Below are 16,905 nucleotides of genomic sequence, written 5' to 3' on the forward strand. Positions count from 1 at the left end.
ACCCCCACCACGCCTCGGCTCGCCGTCATTCCCCAAATATCGCGGAGCCTCCGAAGCTAGAAGACGACGCCCACTAATCGCAAACCCGCTGCGGCAACGTCAAAAGCGTTTTTCCAGCTCCTTCTCCGTCACCTGGTCCCTCCCACTTAAGGCACCATCTGCACCGCTCGCACTTCGTTGCTAAACCTCCACATCGCATCCCACCCTCCACACACGACCCACACGCCCGCAACCACAACTTGCACGCGACACGCGAAACTTTCGCACACGCCGCCAAAGTGTTCGCATCAATCTTCCGAAGGGCCTCCTCCCCCCGCAACCTATCCTTATTCTCAGTCCCCATCGCTGCCGCGGCATCGCATAATCAGCGCGTCTCACCTGTAGCGGGGCTTTCGACTGCTTCAACCTTTGCAAAAGTGCAGTCGCGAAACATGCATTCAAAACTAGTCAGTAAGTGGCATCCTGGAAATTCCTGGCACGGATAGTGCTAACAACATGCAGTTATTGGGTATGTTCTGCGATCAATGGCGCGACAGAGTTGATTTCGAGAATAATGCTAACATACGCAGCTCGGGGCCAGCAGGCCACACCGCAGCTATCTACGCCGCACGAGCGGACCTGAACCGTAAGACACCGCCTCGCAACCACTCCGACGACGTGCTAACCATGTGCAGCCGTCATGTACGAGGGATTCATGGCTCTCGGTATCGCCGCAGGTGGCCAATTGACCACAACAGACGAAGTCGAGAACTTCCCTGGTTTCGTCAAAATCGGAGGCGGCAAGCTCATGGTCAGTAACGCCACGCGATAGCAATGCGCCAACGTTGACTAACAGAACACAGGAGCAAATGCGCGAACAATCCGAAGCCTGCGGCACCGAAATCATCTCCCAGACCGTCGCAAAGGTCGACCTGAAAGCGCGCCCCTTCAAGTACTGGTTACACCCCATGGGCGACGAGGAGGAGATTGAGGAGGAGATACACACTGCTGATGCTTTGATCATCGCGACCGGCGCAAAGGCCAGGAGATTAGATCTCAAGGGTGAAGACAAGTACTGGGGCAACGGTGTCTCCGCATGCGCTGTATGCGACGGTTCCCTTCCCATGTTCCGCGACCAGCCATTGGTCGTCATCGGAGGTGGTGACTCGGCAGTAGAGGAGGCTCTATATCTCACGAAGAAGGCGTCAAAGGTTACGGTACTCGTACGAAGAGACCAGCTCCGCGCGAGCCGAACGAACGCCCGCCGGTTGACAACGCACCCCAAGATCGAGATCTTGTACAACACCAGCGCAAGCGAGATCAAGGGCGAGGACAAGAAGAACGGTCTGATGACACAACTAGTGGTCAAGAACAACGTCACAAAGGAGGAGCAGACCCTCGACGCAAAGGGTCTCTTCTATGCTGTCGGCCACGATCCCGCCACCGAGCTGTTTAAGGGTCAGCTTGACATGGACGAGGACGGCTACCTGATCACCAAGCCCGGAGAGGGTCTCACAAGCGTCGAGGGTGTCTTCGCTGCTGGTGACGTCCAAGACAAGCGGTACCGCCAGGCCATCACCAGTGCAGGATCCGGCTGTGTTGCCGCTCTCGAGGCGGAGAAGTGGCTCGCCGAGCAAGACGACAGCGTCGGCAACGAGCTCGAGACGGAGAACCAGGCTGAGAAGTCGCAAACAAACGGCGTCGTCCCCGAGTACCGCTCCAACCCTCTTCTATAGACGAAACACGCACCACAACATCACCATCACAAACTTGGACCATATTTGGACCATTTCTGGAATAACTCGCATGAAAGGGCATGGGCGTCTCATTGTTTAGCGCATATATGGAAGGCACGGGCACCATGTATAGACCTTCGGCAAAAGGCGGTGCATTTGATATAGAATCTTGAGCGGTTGATTTAGGGTTTTAGATAGAGCAGACCCCTGGCAATGAATGTCTTCAACTGATGTATATGGACCGCGAACCGCTTATTGCGACTATTTCTGCTCCAACATGACCATTTTAGTGCCAACGACATCCTACATGATGGAACAGCGCATGAGGTGCATCCTTGATGAAGTGCACATTGGAGGGCTGGACAACCGCACCAATTGCCGCGGGGTTGGCGACGAGCTATCAGGGCCAGCGAGACGCTGTGAGACTTCCGATTGCGGCGGATGATGAGCAAGGTAGATAGCGCCTAGGTTGATGAGCATCAACGACCAAGGCCACTGGCTTTGAGGAGGTTGAGCGCACTCTCGAAGGCTTTGACCACATTGATGTCTGCGGCATATTAGTAAAAAAGCACGAAATGAAGTAAAGACTATCATACAATGATTTCGCTTTTGCTCCAATTCCGCTTCCTCGTGCTGAACATATGTCGAGCGTGTGCGAAGTCTGGGGCACGTCGTTAGTAGGTCACGCGACTTGTAGAATGCATGTTTACCTTGCGTAGGTCCGCTCGGTCTCGTGCTCATTCCCTGACGAGGCCCATATGCGGAAGTACTAACGACTTCATCAGTAACTCGGGCAGAAGTAGAGAAGAGGCAGCTGTACATTCATGAGATTGTCCCACTCTTGCATTAGTAGGTCCTCTTCGTTGTGGCATGTCTTCATGGCATCGTGGTACCGCGCCTCTAGGTCTTCCCAATCAAAATCGACGATTTTTTCTGCGGGATCACTCTCTTCATCTTCAGACTGTTGTTCAGCGGCTGCATCTGCTTCGTCGTCGACCTCGTCTTTTCTGCGCTGTGCTGAGGATGGCCGCTCTGTTTCATCTGAATGCATGCGTCTCATTGGCGGTCGTACAGTCTGAGCCTCTTGACTGGGTGGCGGCTCCGATTTAGCAGCCGGGGCAGTATCCATCGTGGTAGTATTTGTTAACTGGGTCAGTAGTGGAGGAGAGGAGGGGTATGTCGAAGAGATGTGAGAGGGGAGGGATGATTCGGGTTCGTGGTCGGGAGTCCTGCTCATTTGCGATGCCTTTGGTCAGTGCTGTAGGTAAGTAGAGTAATCGCGAGCGCGTCTCATCGTCATCAGAAAGATATTCGACGCGAAATGTCAGTTTTATCAGGTCAAACGCAGTACTCGAAAAGGTAGATTGAGGTTCACTCACGCATACCACGTGCGTTAGCGCGATCCGAATTGGTCAGTCGCGGCATGACGTTGGAAGGAGCGTCTGACTCGCGAAATCGCGCCTCTGCCTGAGTACCGCCTCCATCACACAACCTCTTCAAACACCAGCCTCTGGATGCCTTGCTTATGCTTCACGATAGAGGAGAGCGCTAACACTCACGGAGCCTAGACATTCACCGAAAATCCCACTGACGGATCCCATGGCTACATAGGCACTCGCCAACCGCCTCGACGAATCACTACCACCATGGTCTCGCTGCACCTTCCAGACCTACCACTCCACGGCATTTCTGCAGGCGACATCACATAACATAACCTCTACTCATCATGGAGTGCGACATTTGCGGGAGAGACGGCAGCCTGAGCCAACCTCTCCACTGCATGACCTGCGCGCGCTCATACCTCGAACAACCCCGCATCCAACTCGCAAAGACGCTGATAGACCGCGATGCCGTCGCGAAACACGTCACAGCTATCATAAACGGCTCGGAAGACAAGGCCATCCAACATGTTTCTCTCACCGACTCGAAAGGCGGGCTCTTGGTCGACAGGCAAGAGTGTACGAACAATCTAAACTGGGAGCGGACGAAAGCAGAAACGGCAGAGATACAGGACCGACTAGGCATGATATCAGAACATGCCGACCAGCTCCGACGACAGATGGAGGATACCAGGAAGCAGCTTGAAGCGAAGCGAGCGGCGAACGCGCAACGCAAGTCAGACCTCTCGTCCGCCACATACGGCATCGAATCGCGGCGGGCGAACGAGTTGGACAAGGTGCAACAGAGGGTCAAGCGGTCGGACTACAACGCAGACAAGATGCACCACGATACCATAGATCTGCGCATGCAGCTATGCACGACTGCTGCGAGGCTCGCCGGACTTAAGATGCAGCGCCGAAAGACAAGGGACGGCGGTATCAAAGAAGTCTACAATATCGGGCCAGGCACGCGTTTGCGGATATACGATCTTCGAGATCTGAATGGTATGTCTAGGCTATACCTGTCGAGGTGATATGCTAACTTTGAATCAGATGTGACGCCTGATGGCCTATCTGCCTCACTGGCTGCCGTGGCCCAGCTCGTCGTTCGAGTCGCTGCGTACCTGGGCATCCGCCTCCCTGCCGAAATTACACTCCCCCATGCCGATTATCCTCAACCCACAATCTTCAGTCCGGCATCCTCTTACCAGGGCAAGAAAGTACCTTTCCCTGGCTCGGCACCTTCACATTCGTCCAGCGCCAGCCCGGAAGCGTCCCGAACGCTTGAGACGCGTATCCATCTTCCGAAGCCGCGCGCGTTATTCGTCGACCGCCCTCTGAGCCACCTCTGCGCCGAAGATCCTCCTGCATACTCGTCCTTTATTGAAGGCGTGTCTCTGCTTGCGTACAATGTGGCTTGGCTATGTCGAACCCAGGGCATGAAAGACAGCTTCAAACAGTGGGAGGATACTTGTTCGATCGGTCGCAATCTGTTCCGACTACTGATCACGCAAGAAACATACAACCCCCAACGCCTCGAGAATCCATTGGACAAAGATATTACCAGTTCCAGGTCTTCTAGATCGATCCTCCGCAAGTCACCTGTAGGCTTTGGGCAGCTTTCACACGCTACTTCACATTCTTTCCTAGGCATGGCCGAGAACGCACAGTACATCAGCGGATGGGGCTTGTCGCCAACTAAGATTATCGACGAGCTGAGGGGATATCTGTTGGCTGAGCAGCAGGCGCAAGAATGGGACGTGTTGAACCAGAAAGAATGGGAAGACATGGAGAACTTGATCGCGGAAGACCCCATTCTTGTTGGTGAGAAACGGCGAGGTAACACCGGCCTCGACGATGGGCGTAGCTACCTCACGTCGACTACGAGGAACGGAAAGTCTTCACCATCACAGACGGGACATGTCTCCCAGAGCGAGCAGACAGCGCGGAAGAAAGGCATAAGTGGATATGTGAAGCTTAAGAGCCGGCCAGAGGAGGATGCATACTAAGCATCACCATTATACCCCCAAGATACCCATAGACGTTTGCGCCCTTCATAGACCTCTCCACTTCAATCAGATTACGATGCAAATCACTTGCCATTGAGCGCCAACGTCAAATTGTGCTTACGTATCCAAAAACTCTATAAAGCATCTCGCCCGAACAACCTGCTGGACTTGGTAGCACTCGCAGCGCGATGTGTAATCGAAAAGCTGCCAAGGCCGTCACAAGGCGGGTCGGAGAATACTATGACACCATCTCCGCTTGCTCACGAAACCAACGCGCGCTTTGGGCCGAGCTGTGTATGCCACGGTTTGAGCAATCGCCGCCTGATTAATCTGCTGCTGAGAAATGTCAGACGTCCAACGCGGCCTGTTGGGTATAAGATGGCAGGAGCCATGAAGATGGTTCTCCCTTGCTTTCCATCTCCACTTTGACAGGAAATTCTGCAAGAAAGAATTATTCTGCATTCGCGCCATCACGGTCAACCGCACATGCACCACCGATAGAAAGCGCGCTAGGATTTGTCGCTAGAACAATAATTTACCTACAGGCGTTAACACCTCGGAGGGCCTGAAATTTGGAAAGAAGTTTGTCCTCTCGCTGCATTTCGAGGTTCAAGTTCCTTCGTACCACCACGTCAACTCCGCCCGCCGTTCACAGAGCATTCAGAAGATCAAGATGACGCTCCCCGACCACCCCATCGACACCCCGCCACGCGCGCCGTCACCAGTCCACGGATTCGGCACGCTCGCCGTGCATGCCGGAAGCCCCCATGACCCCGTCACCGGAGCTGTCATTGAAGCCGTAAGTATTTCAGGCGCATGTCTCACAAACACACGGCTAATCCAATCAGATTTCCCTCTCGACAACATTCGCGCAAACCGCCGTTGGAAAGCCCATCGGCGAGTATGAGTACTCGCGCTCCTCGAACCCAAACCGGTACGCATGCGCGACACCATTCAGATATTCAAAACTAATGCGCCCGCAGAGACAACTTTGAAAAGGCAGTCGCAGCCCTCGAACACGCCCGCTATGCGCTCGCGTTCTCGTCCGGTTCCGCCACCACAGCCAACATCCTGCAATCGCTCGCCGCAGGCTCACACGTCGTGTCCGTTTCAGACGTCTACGGCGGAACGCACCGCTACTTCACCAAGGTCGCCCTGACGCACGATGTCAAAGTCACCTTCAGCCCGAGCATCGAGATCGACATCGCCGAGCTCATCCGCCCCAACACGAAGCTCATCTGGATTGAGTCGCCGTCGAACCCCACGCTGACGCTTGTGGACATCCGCAAGATCTCCACGATTGCGCATCAGCATGGCATCATGGTGGTTGTAGACAACACCTTCATGAGCCCGTACGTTCAGAACCCGCTGGACCACGGCGCGGATATCGTGGTGCACTCCGTCACAAAGTACATCAACGGCCACTCTGACGTCGTCATGGGCGCCGCGGCCTTCAACTCCGATGAGCTATACGAGCGTCTGTCTTTCCTCCAGAACGCCATTGGTGCCGTTCCCTCGGCCTTCGACTGCTGGCTCGCACACCGCGGTCTCAAGACCCTGCATCTCCGCGCGAGGGAAGCAACCAAGAACGCTACGGGCGTCGCAAAGGCTCTCGAGGCCTCATCACACGTCGTTTCCGTCAACTACCCCGGTCTTCCCTCGCACCCACAACACCACATTGCGCTGAAGCAGCATCGCGACGGAATGGGTGGCGGCATGCTTTCCTTCCGTATCCAGGGCGGTCACGCAGCTGCAGAGCGTTTCTGCCAAGCGACCAAGATCTTCACACTGGCTGAGTCGCTGGGTGGAGTTGAATCGCTCGTCGAGGTACCCAGCGCCATGACGCATGGTGGTATTCCTAAGGAGCAGCGCGAGGCAGCGGGTGTCTTTGACGATCTTGTCCGCATCAGCTGTGGTGTTGAGGATGAGGCGGATCTTGTTGCTGATGTCAAGCGTGCGCTTGAGGAGGCGGTTGTTGGTCCTAAGATTACGAACGGAAAGGTCTCCAACAATGCTGCGCCGGCTGCTCAGTAAGTCTTACTCTGAGTGCCGTGGGGTTGTACCAGGTGGAGAAAAGTAGCTTGTATGAGCACATATGGATAGATGGCGTTTTTGTTCGGTATGGGCTTATGACCCTTGTGATGGATATGATATCAGAGATAATCTCAATCGAAAAGTGTTGTGTCGTAGTAAGACACGGAATCATCGAGATTGTCTGTCTTTGTGCATCTGTACTTTCCATATGCGAATTGCACAAGCTGTGATTGGTTTGTCATCCGCCCATGGTTACTACGAACCAGGGTAAGGGAACCAAAGTATGGCTGCAGGCAAGTGGTGAGTCAAAGGAGAGTATATTGTATAATCGATGTCCATCTCTGATATGGGCACGACAGTCAATCACAGTTCAGCCGAAGTGACCGTAACAGCAACGATCAGTGCTCTCAAAGCCATGTTTCCTCCCCCAATCTCACTTGAAGAAGTGCGCTGCCTGTTCCAGCAGCTTTTGGCACGTAACCACGATAACCCGAATATTCACGCACATCCCGTATTCATTTCCCTCGATATCGCACACGGAAACCCCAAGCGCTTCAGCGCTATCGGAGCCTCCACACTCGACACGAGGAGTCTCACAACTTCACACTTCTCAACACCGATGCACCATACTCACCCGCCCCTCCACACAGAGACTTTCGACTTCCGGTACGGCCGAGTAGGCGTAAATAGAAAGCAATTGCGGGCCTTGTTCCATGGCCAAGTGCACCAAGTGCGATGGAGCGAGCGCGCTGCCGTCCTCAACCACATCTTTTCTCACTACGTCAATGGAGATAGGGAGCCGTGCTGTAACGCGCGCAAGCTACCTCTGTATGACTCATCGAAAGTCAATGACTCAAACGAACAGCGACTGCCAATTATCGTTGTTGGCCACGATATCCCTTCGGATCTTCTCTCGTTGAACAAGGCGGGTGTCAGCATAAATGACATAGCCACCGTGACCGCGATCATCGACACGCAGAAGCTTGCTCGCGAGATGTACAAGACTGACGATCCTGGATGGAATGTGTCGCTCCGAACGCTATGTCGCCTGGTCGGTATGATACCTACAAAGTTGCACGATTGCGGGAACGATGCTGCGTGGACGCTACTTGTGCTTCTTAGTCTCGCTGCGGAGCTGATTAGCGAGGATGACGCAGGAAGAGATATACTAGAGGAGATTGTAAGAGAAGGTACACGCGACAGTAAGACTAGGAAGCAAAGGGACAAGGGAAGTAGAGTGAGGAATAAAGAAGATCAGGTAGATTGGGCGGACAATCTCGTTGTTGAAGTTCCTTGAGTTGCACTGCGCAGCAAGCTCATTGTACAGTCCGTCTGATACCTGGCTCGGGTTCGGCATCTATACTGTTGCTGCGCATGGGTGTGGTGTTTTGGTCTTGGGTCACTTCTCTAAAGCTGGGTTGTTTGGGTCCGTTGAACGTGGCTTCCCCATGAGCACGACCTCCTCTAGAGAGCGACTTCCTTTCTTCACAAGCGAGTTCGCCACACAGTCAGCGACTTCTTCATGTGGATGCATCCAAATCAAAGCTAAAACTGAGCTTCTCAGGCTTTAAGCTCATCGTTCAAGCTTCGTGTTTAATTGGAGGGACTTGTCCGGTGATATGAACATAGAAGTTTAGTGACTGCATGAAAATAACTGTATTACGAATAACTCTCGACAGGTATTGCCGTGCCTCGTCTATGTCACCCGCCAATCAAGTACAGGAACAGCAGAAACGTCGCGACCTCTCTACACGCCAACGCAAACGTTGGTCTCTGCCCACATGCTTTGACAGTTGGATCCAACGCCAGTGTTCCACTTGACAAAGTTCGCCAGAGTGATCTTCTCATAGCTGATGATCTGCTGGCAAGTGTCGCCCTTGGAGACGTAGTGGAACTTCCTGCAGTTGGAGACCATGCCAGGCTGGGTAGGTTGAGGGGTTTGAATGCCGTTTCCGGCAGAGGTGGTGGTGGTTGGCTTCTTGGTAGTAGTTGTGGTCGGGGTACCTCCGATAACACCAACGCAGACATTGACCTCAGCCCACAAGCCAGAACAGTCGTTATTCACACTAGGGTTCCACTTGGCAAAGTCAGTGAGGGCGATCTTCTGGCTGCTGAGCACTTGGCTGCAGCTAGAACCCTTAGGCACGTAGTAGAACCTGTTGCAGTTAGAGACCATTCCGGGTTGGGTTGGCTGAGGTGTCTGAATGCCGTTTCCTGCGGATGTAGTGGTCGACGGTTTGGCGGTCGTGACGGGGGTTCCTCCACCAATGACGCCAACACAGACGTTCACTTCGGCCCACAGACCAGAACAGTCGTTATTCACACTGGGATTCCACTTGGCAAAGTCGCCGAGGCTGATCTTCTGACTGTCGAGCACTTGGCCGCAGTTGGTGCCCTTCTCGACGTAGTAGAACTTGTTACAGTTGGAAACCATTCCAGGCTGAGTGGGTATGGGAGTGGCAACACCATTACCGGCCGTGGTGGTGGTACTGGCCTTGGTAGTCGTAGAGGAAGTGGTGGGCCTCGGAGCAGAAGTGGTGGTGGTGGCCGGCTTAGTGGTTGCTGATGTGGTGGTGGTTACAGAAGTCGAAGTTGTGATCGGGTCGTCGGTAACAGTGCCAATCACACAGTCTAGTTGTCGATGTAGGAAGTCAGCGTATACATCACATGCAGTTCGTAGAGAGAAACTTACACTCATTGCTGGTGTCGAGGTTGGGGCAGGTGATACCGGGGTTCAGATTCTTGAGATCGTCGACAGACAGTCCCCAACTGGATGCAAAACTCTCGCACGTCGCACCGCTGTCAGCTGTGGTAGAGAATCCACAGTCAACGCCCCGGCGAAGATGAGCGGGCCATGCCAGGGCCGATCCCGTGAGGAAACCGGCAGCAAGTAAACGTGTAAGTTGCATCTTTGGGAGTTTGCAGTATTACAGAAAAGTTGTAGAAACGAGTGTGGAATGGAGCAAGCTTGATGTCTTGATGGCAAGATGGGAACTCAACGACGCTCTATGCCATCTTTCTTATACCTTTCATCGCAGTTCCCCATCTTCTTTACTTGGCTCTTCGTGTTCTAGCGTTCGAATAATTAGGCGGCAGACCAGGCGGGTCACTGGTGTTGGAAGCGGCCTGCATAGTTCATTCAGGAACTTCGGATGAGCTGACAACGGGGCGTAAGAGAAGCAATTGACGATACCACTAGCGCAGCCACAATAGCGGCCGGTGAAGAGTTTCCCCTGATTGTCCCTGCACTTGAGGCAGCAGCCATTAACGGTTCGGGAACGGACCGGAAGTGGACATGAGGAACGGCAAGAACGCGGCTCGCGCGAGGGAGGTGGAGGCGAAGGCGTGGATGCCAAGCGGGCGTATTGGCGTTTTAGCCGCTAGCGTTGTTGCACGGTCGTTTGATAGGCCGCCCTCCGCCTTCAGCAAGGTACCTTGCATTCACTCTATCGATCCTCAATGTAACCTAAATCTTCCACTTATATTTTTTCCACTTCTCGACTGTCTCCTTCTGTTCTACGACTACATCGACGCACCTTCGCCCCCAACTCCTCAGCCACCTACCTACCGTCGCTGCTTGGCGTCAGCATGCTGGTCGCCTTACTCCTCGCCGCTTGCGCGGGAGCCGTCAACGCAGCCTCCGGCATGCTAGAGGTGGACCTCGTCTTTCCTCGCAACGAGACCTATGCCGCGACGCAAATTTTTCCAGTCATCGTTGCCATCCAGAACCCCGACCTAGGGCGATTCTTGAATCCTACGCTAGACGTGACGGTCACGAACGTGGAAACACAGGCTAGCAGAGACCTGTTCTACCACCTAAGATGGGCGAACTTCTCCGGCAGTGAGCCTTATCAGGAGGTCAAAATCCTTTCGAACTTCACCGAAGAGGGCGTGTGGGCGCTTCGCTTGGATGTGGGCTGGAACAGTTGCACCGAGGACTCGCTTGCATTCCTCGGAGGTGGTCTCGCAGCCAACCGCACGAGTCGCTCCACATTCTTCACCATCAAGAGTTCCGCACCAGAATTAGATCTCGTAGCCGCCACAACGAATCGAGACTGCACCGACAATGAAGCAGTTGCCATCAACGTCGACGCCACCCTGCCGGTCCCTGATTTTATCACCTGGGAGGATTATGATGGAAAGACTTGTGCATCTATGGCAGCCACCACACCGGCCCCGACTCCCTGCAACATCAAGATTGATGCGGCTGCTGCTTCAAACATTTCTGCATCCATGACCTCGCTTCATTGCCAGGCAACTCGAAAGCCTGGAGACTCTTGTCCAACTGACGAGAAGAGCACTGCACAGCGACTGATTGGTGGAGGTACGGCAGGATTGGTGGCCGCATTTGGTACATTCGGCTACATGATGGTGTGAAGATCTTCACAGTTACTTAATACACATTCACTCGGTTGTTGAGCGATTGACTTCCACTCCTATCTTAATTGGGACGACCATATTGCACATCGATACGTCAGATTTTGACTGTAAGCAATAGCTAAGCAATAGCTTTAGATTACAAGACTTTTCCCGCTTGGACCGTTGCATCAGGCCCCCATCAGGATCAATCTATGGAATTGCCGGGAGTTGGGCCGCACCGTGGGCAGCTCGGGTCTGACGGCACCGAAGTACGGCTGAACTACGGGCCAGGCCGTCTGTAGGAACGGTCTAGTCTGGGTAAAAGCTTTGCTGAACGCTCCAGGATGACTGCAAGGCTACCTGGACTGGTACATCGTAGGGCTGATCTCAGACCGAACCCCTGCATACACCCGCGGATTTTCATCTCATGCTTGTTGGAGACCTACTGTGGCATGCCTCGGAAATGAGCATCCACAACAGGCCCCCCAAGGGCGGGTAAGCAATGACCGTGTTAGGTCCACTGACCGGAAGTTCGCCTTACGGGACACGAATCTCAAGATGGTCAGAGGTCTATCTAGGTCGTTCGATACGAACCTTGACGAGCAACGGTGTGACTGCAGACAGTATAAAGCAGACTTCACCTTGTCGATAGCTAGGGCACCAGGTATCCAAAGTCACTCTTTTGACTCTGGTAGCTTCTCCTGTCACATTCATTTGCAGCCCTAGAGCTCAGTATCTTGACTGAGATAGCTTCAGTTGTTGTATTACAGCTATGGTTGCCTCAGCATGGATGAGCCCAGCAGTCAGGGCAATCGGATTCTTGCTCTTTGTGGACAGTGTGTCCGCGAAAGGAGACTTCAGACTTGCTACGAGCCCGAGCTACCGCAACTCTAATCCTTGCCCAGAACGATGCAGCATCTCTGGCGCGAACACGGGCAACTGGTCTGCCTACCCCAACTTCCAGCAGATCAAGCGGTGTACGGAGACCATGTTCTACGACTTCTCTCTTTACGACGAGGTCGATGACGATTCGAGCAACCACCGTATCAATGCCTGCTCCTCGTTTGGCACCGACTTCACTGAGCTTGCCAGCTCGGAACCGAATTCGACCAACACCGCCCAGACTGTCGACGTCGATTTCGAGATTGGCTGGTGGAATGAAGGCTTCGGCCTGGCTGCCTCCGGTCTCCGATCGCTCATCGCGCAAATTCGAGAATACGCAGACAACGGACATGGCGCTACTGATCGACCCTTCATCATGTTTGGCCAGTCTGGTCAAGCTACGATTGGTTTATACATTGGCCAAGGCTTGTTGAATCAGGGGCTCAGCGCTTCCGCCATGAAGCTTTTTGAAGACAAACTCGACAACCTCAATGTTTCGACGCCCAGCTTGGCTATGCAGCTTTGCGAGCCAAGCTACGGTAGCGATCATATCTTTGGACTCATGGTCACCAGCAACGGCACATTCACTCCAGTGCAAACTGCCATCAAAACTTGGGCCAATGCGACATGTCTATCCTTCTCCGAATCGACCAACATCACCGGACAGGCCATCTTTACCACGCCACTGGTACCCACGAACAGCACTACGAACTTCACCTTGTCCAATTCCACCTCGCTATTCGAGCGAACCAGTCAGCACCAAGCACACAAGAGGTATCCATCTCATGCCAGGTTTCACGCTCGTGCGGACTGCAGGACCGTTCAAGTCGATTCTGGCGACAGCTGTGCCAAGCTGGCTACCAAGTGTGGCATCACTGCTGCGGAGTTCACCAAGATCAATTCGGACTCGAGCTTCTGTGCAAATCTGAGGCCAAAGCAACACGTTTGCTGTTCGAGTGGAACCCTTCCGGATTTCAGTCCCAGTCAGGGGTCGGACGGCACATGCTACACATACCAGGTCAAGACTGACGATAACTGCGACGATCTTGCTGCCCAATTCAGTCTCACGAGGGACAAGATTGAAGACTTCAATAAGAACACATGGGGTTGGAACGGCTGTAAGCTCCTCTTTGTAGGCACCAACATGTGTTTGAGCAAAGGTAGTGCGCCATTTCCAGCCCCTATTGCCAACGCACAGTGCGGCCCGCAGAAGCCCGACTCGAAACCGCCCACCGATGGCACAAAGGTTACAGATATGAATCCCTGTCCTTTGAATGCATGCTGCAACATCTGGGGCCAGTGTGGCATCACCAAAGACTTTTGCGTCGACACCAACACTGGTGCTCCTGGTACTGCTAAGCCGGGTACTTACGGCTGCATTTCCAACTGTGGAACCGACATCGTTAAGGGCTCTGGCAGCGGCGGTATCAAAATCGCCTACTACGAGGGCTATGGGATGGGCCGCGACTGTCTCTTCCAGGATGCCTCTCAGATCGATACTGCAGCGTATACGCACATTCACTTCGCCTTTGGCACGTTGACTAATTCATACGAGGTTGAGACTGGCGATGTGCTATCAACATACCAGTTTAACGCATTCAAGAAGATCAAAGGCGCGAAGAAGATCTTGTCGTTCGGAGGATGGGACTTTTCCACCTTTCCTGCTACGTACAACATCTTCCGGGAAGGTGTCACATCCGCCAACCGACTCAAGATGGCCACCAACATTGCGAACTTCATCAAGAAGCACGAACTTGATGGTGTTGACATTGATTGGGAGTACCCTGGTGCACCCGATCTTCCGGGCATACCTGCAGCTAGCAAGGCTGATGGCCCGAACTACCTGGCCTTCCTCGTCGTTTTGAAGAACCTTCTGCCCGGGAAGTCAATTTCCATCGCCGCCCCCTCCTCATATTGGTACCTCAAGCAGTTTCCCATCAAGGACATTGGCAAAGTGGTCGATTACATTGTCTACATGACTTATGATCTTCACGGCCAGTGGGATGCAGACAATTCCTATTCTCAGGAGGGATGCGCTACAGGTAACTGCCTGCGCAGTCAAGTCAATCTGACGGAGACAAAGCAGTCTCTTGCCATGATTACCAAAGCAGGCGTTCCAGGAGCCAAGGTTATCGTTGGTATCACGAGTTATGGACGATCCTTCAACATGGCCGAAGCAGGTTGTTGGGGCCCAGGCTGCGTCTACACGGGCACTCGCGAAAGCTCCCAAGCAACCAAAGGAAAATGTACCGGCACAGCTGGGTACATTGCTGATGCCGAGATTGCAGACATTGTGAATGATCAGAAGAGGGCTGGACGCGTAGTCAAGAACTTTGTCGACACTAGCAGCAACAGCGACATTCTTGTCTATGATGACACCCAATGGGTGAGCTACATGAGCGCCAGTACGAAGAAGACACGCGCCACTTTGTACTCAGCCTGGGGATTTGGAGGTACTACCGACTGGGCAAGCGACTTACAAACATTCCACGATGTTCCGAAGCCGGCGGCGAGCTGGGGCGACTACAAGCAACTCATCAAGTCTGGCCAGGACCCCAGGGCCGACCACACACGCAATGGCAACTGGACCAGTTTCCACTGTACTGACGTACTGGTCGACGATGCCTCATACTATACACCACATGAACAGTGGGTGGGGCTCAGTACTGATGAGGCTTGGAAGGACATTATCAGAATCTGGAAAGATACCGATCGTGGTAGGGGTGGCATCAGCTTCTCTCAATCGGTTTCCGAGACTACCAATGTTGCCTCCTCACCCGACTGTGGTACGATGTCATCTAGCAGCAATTGCGATGCGACCGCAGACTGTGGCCAAGGATTGGAGGCAGAAGACTCAGGCCCCGCAGCCATGCTGATTTGGAACTCCTTCGTGTTCATTCATCAAATGTACAAGGATTACCATGACGCCTTGTTCGATGTGGCTGCAGTAGTTACTACCAATCTGCGAGATCTGGAGAACAAGTTTGCGCCAATTCCACCCGAGCCCGATCACACATGGGAGCTATTCCTTATCGACCTTCTCACCCTTGGAACCCTTTCAGCTGCTGGGCCATTCTTCAACAATCTCATCAAGAAGATGCCTTATTTCAAGGGGGAGGGCCCGGCATTCGACAACGCCAAAGACACTACTTTCACCTTGATTGGTCAAAGCACAACCATCGCCAAGGACTTGTTGACTCTAGGTGATCCAGACGCAAAATGGACCGTCGAACTTCAAGATTCCTTCTCCAGTTACATGGGCAATGTTATCACTGGATGGGCCAACGTCACTACCATCGCGTTGAAGCGTTTGTTCGATGGAACCGATGGAAGCATCGATATCTTGTGGGACATCATCTCGGATGGAAAGCTTATCCTTGGCGCAGAGTCCAAGGACGTCCATGGTAGCGACAGATTTCCCAGCCCTATGACCGAGAATGATCTCCGTGCCAATATCCAGAAGTCCGTCTTTGGCTTCGCTATCCCAAACCTTTGGAGCGTTTCCAAGGCCTACCCCTTCATCATCGACTCCGGTAACGGTTGTGATGGCGACAACATCGGAAAATACATGGATGACGATACCATGAAGGCTACTGGAATGTGCTTCGAGGGCAAGATGTACTATATTGCCAGTCCTGACGGCGATGCTAGAGTGTGCAAATGTGAGCCCCAGGAGAAGGGCCCTTGCCAGACTACATGCAGAGTCCAGAAGTTCTCAGCACCCAAGGGCCTCGACTCTTTGGACGGGAAGGATGCGTTCGGTGGCATTACCAAGGAGGATCTTATCAAGGGCTCCGTCAGGACCTGGACCTCGAACGGTCGCAAGAACGGCGCAGAAGTTGCAGATCCCACTAACGACGGTACAATGGACAACTTGCTTGACATCGACGTAACGACGCCCGGATTCATCCGCATACCCGTCTGCAGTGCAGACAGGGCTTTCCAATCCTGGGACACTGCCGACAAGGGCTCGAGCTCACACTACCCCTGCGACATACCACCAGGCCGAAACGACTGCAAGGACTCCTCTTTTGACGACAAGACGAGCGGTGCTTCACCTAGCGTCGACGACTGTCGCCAGATCATCACCAACATCCAAGGAGATGGTTCGACTGACTGGACCACGGATGTCATCGGGCACAACCAGCGCGAGATCGCCAAGTCCGGTTCCTGCTCTTTCGGTGTTGAAGCGTCCAAGACGAACGGTAACGTCAACTTCGTAGTTGGCGGACAGGACGTCATCGACATCATCAACACCGCTATCGAGAAGTTCGGTGGCAGCGGCAAGGTGGGAGCTGAAGGCCACATGGAGTGCAACGGCAACATCAAGGGCCAGGCAGTTACCTGGGGTATCTACTAAGAGAGTCTACTTAGACTCGTTTCACTTTTCTTTCTTGTACTCCAAATACATCAGCTTGATGTACTGTTTCGTTTGTATGCTTGTACTATAGATCAGAGACACGTTCGTTCACAACAATGAATGCATCATTGAAACTCGAGTAATGGCGGTTGACGAAGTCATATATA

General features: G+C 53.4%; 8 protein-coding genes across 8 annotated transcripts; 6 read left to right on the plus strand and 2 right to left on the minus strand.

Moving 5' to 3' along the window:
• Positions 1 to 431: 431 nt before the first annotated feature.
• On the plus strand, positions 432 to 1,715 carry CYS9 (Thioredoxin reductase; the record flags this gene model as incomplete). The annotated part of the gene is made up of 5 exons (XM_051448602.1): positions 432 to 450; positions 502 to 508; positions 570 to 625; positions 675 to 790; positions 843 to 1,715. 5 exons carry the CDS (start codon positions 432 to 434, stop codon positions 1,713 to 1,715), a joined length of 1,071 nt encoding a protein of 356 aa, XP_051300198.1.
• Positions 1,716 to 2,194: 479 nt separating this feature from the next.
• Positions 2,195 to 2,844, minus strand: J4E86_008089 (uncharacterized protein; the record flags this gene model as incomplete). The annotated part of the gene is made up of 4 exons (XM_051448603.1): positions 2,195 to 2,262; positions 2,312 to 2,376; positions 2,426 to 2,459; positions 2,505 to 2,844. The coding sequence occupies 4 exons, from the start codon at positions 2,842 to 2,844 to the stop codon at positions 2,195 to 2,197; spliced, it is 507 nt and encodes a 168-aa protein (XP_051300199.1).
• A 651-nt stretch (positions 2,845 to 3,495) lies between these two features.
• Positions 3,496 to 5,103, plus strand: J4E86_008090 (uncharacterized protein; the record flags this gene model as incomplete). The annotated part of the gene is made up of 2 exons (XM_051448604.1): positions 3,496 to 4,099; positions 4,148 to 5,103. The coding sequence occupies 2 exons, from the start codon at positions 3,496 to 3,498 to the stop codon at positions 5,101 to 5,103; spliced, it is 1,560 nt and encodes a 519-aa protein (XP_051300200.1).
• A 188-nt stretch (positions 5,104 to 5,291) lies between these two features.
• Positions 5,292 to 7,137, plus strand: CYS3 (cystathionine gamma-lyase cys3; the record flags this gene model as incomplete). The annotated part of the gene is made up of 4 exons (XM_051448605.1): positions 5,292 to 5,397; positions 5,649 to 5,902; positions 5,952 to 6,037; positions 6,087 to 7,137. The coding sequence occupies 4 exons, from the start codon at positions 5,292 to 5,294 to the stop codon at positions 7,135 to 7,137; spliced, it is 1,497 nt and encodes a 498-aa protein (XP_051300201.1).
• Positions 7,138 to 7,468: 331 nt separating this feature from the next.
• Positions 7,469 to 8,373, plus strand: J4E86_008092 (uncharacterized protein; the record flags this gene model as incomplete). Its single annotated transcript, XM_051448606.1, has 2 exons — positions 7,469 to 8,317; positions 8,350 to 8,373. 2 exons carry the CDS (start codon positions 7,469 to 7,471, stop codon positions 8,371 to 8,373), a joined length of 873 nt encoding a protein of 290 aa, XP_051300202.1.
• A 511-nt stretch (positions 8,374 to 8,884) lies between these two features.
• Positions 8,885 to 9,571, minus strand: J4E86_008093 (uncharacterized protein; the record flags this gene model as incomplete). The annotated part of the gene is made up of 1 exon (XM_051448607.1): positions 8,885 to 9,571. One exon carries the CDS (start codon positions 9,569 to 9,571, stop codon positions 8,885 to 8,887), a length of 687 nt encoding a protein of 228 aa, XP_051300203.1.
• A 1,154-nt stretch (positions 9,572 to 10,725) lies between these two features.
• J4E86_008094 (uncharacterized protein) lies at positions 10,726 to 11,514 on the plus strand (the record flags this gene model as incomplete). The annotated part of the gene is made up of 1 exon (XM_051448608.1): positions 10,726 to 11,514. The coding sequence occupies one exon, from the start codon at positions 10,726 to 10,728 to the stop codon at positions 11,512 to 11,514; it is 789 nt and encodes a 262-aa protein (XP_051300204.1).
• A 754-nt stretch (positions 11,515 to 12,268) lies between these two features.
• Positions 12,269 to 16,738, plus strand: J4E86_008095 (uncharacterized protein; the record flags this gene model as incomplete). The annotated part of the gene is made up of 1 exon (XM_051448609.1): positions 12,269 to 16,738. The coding sequence occupies one exon, from the start codon at positions 12,269 to 12,271 to the stop codon at positions 16,736 to 16,738; it is 4,470 nt and encodes a 1,489-aa protein (XP_051300205.1).
• Positions 16,739 to 16,905: the final 167 nt, after the last annotated feature.

This window comes from Alternaria arbusti (genome assembly GCF_024043155.1).
Source record: "Alternaria arbusti strain BMP 1465 chromosome Unknown scaffold_12, whole genome shotgun sequence".
Taxonomy (NCBI): Eukaryota; Fungi; Ascomycota; class Dothideomycetes; order Pleosporales; family Pleosporaceae; genus Alternaria; species Alternaria arbusti.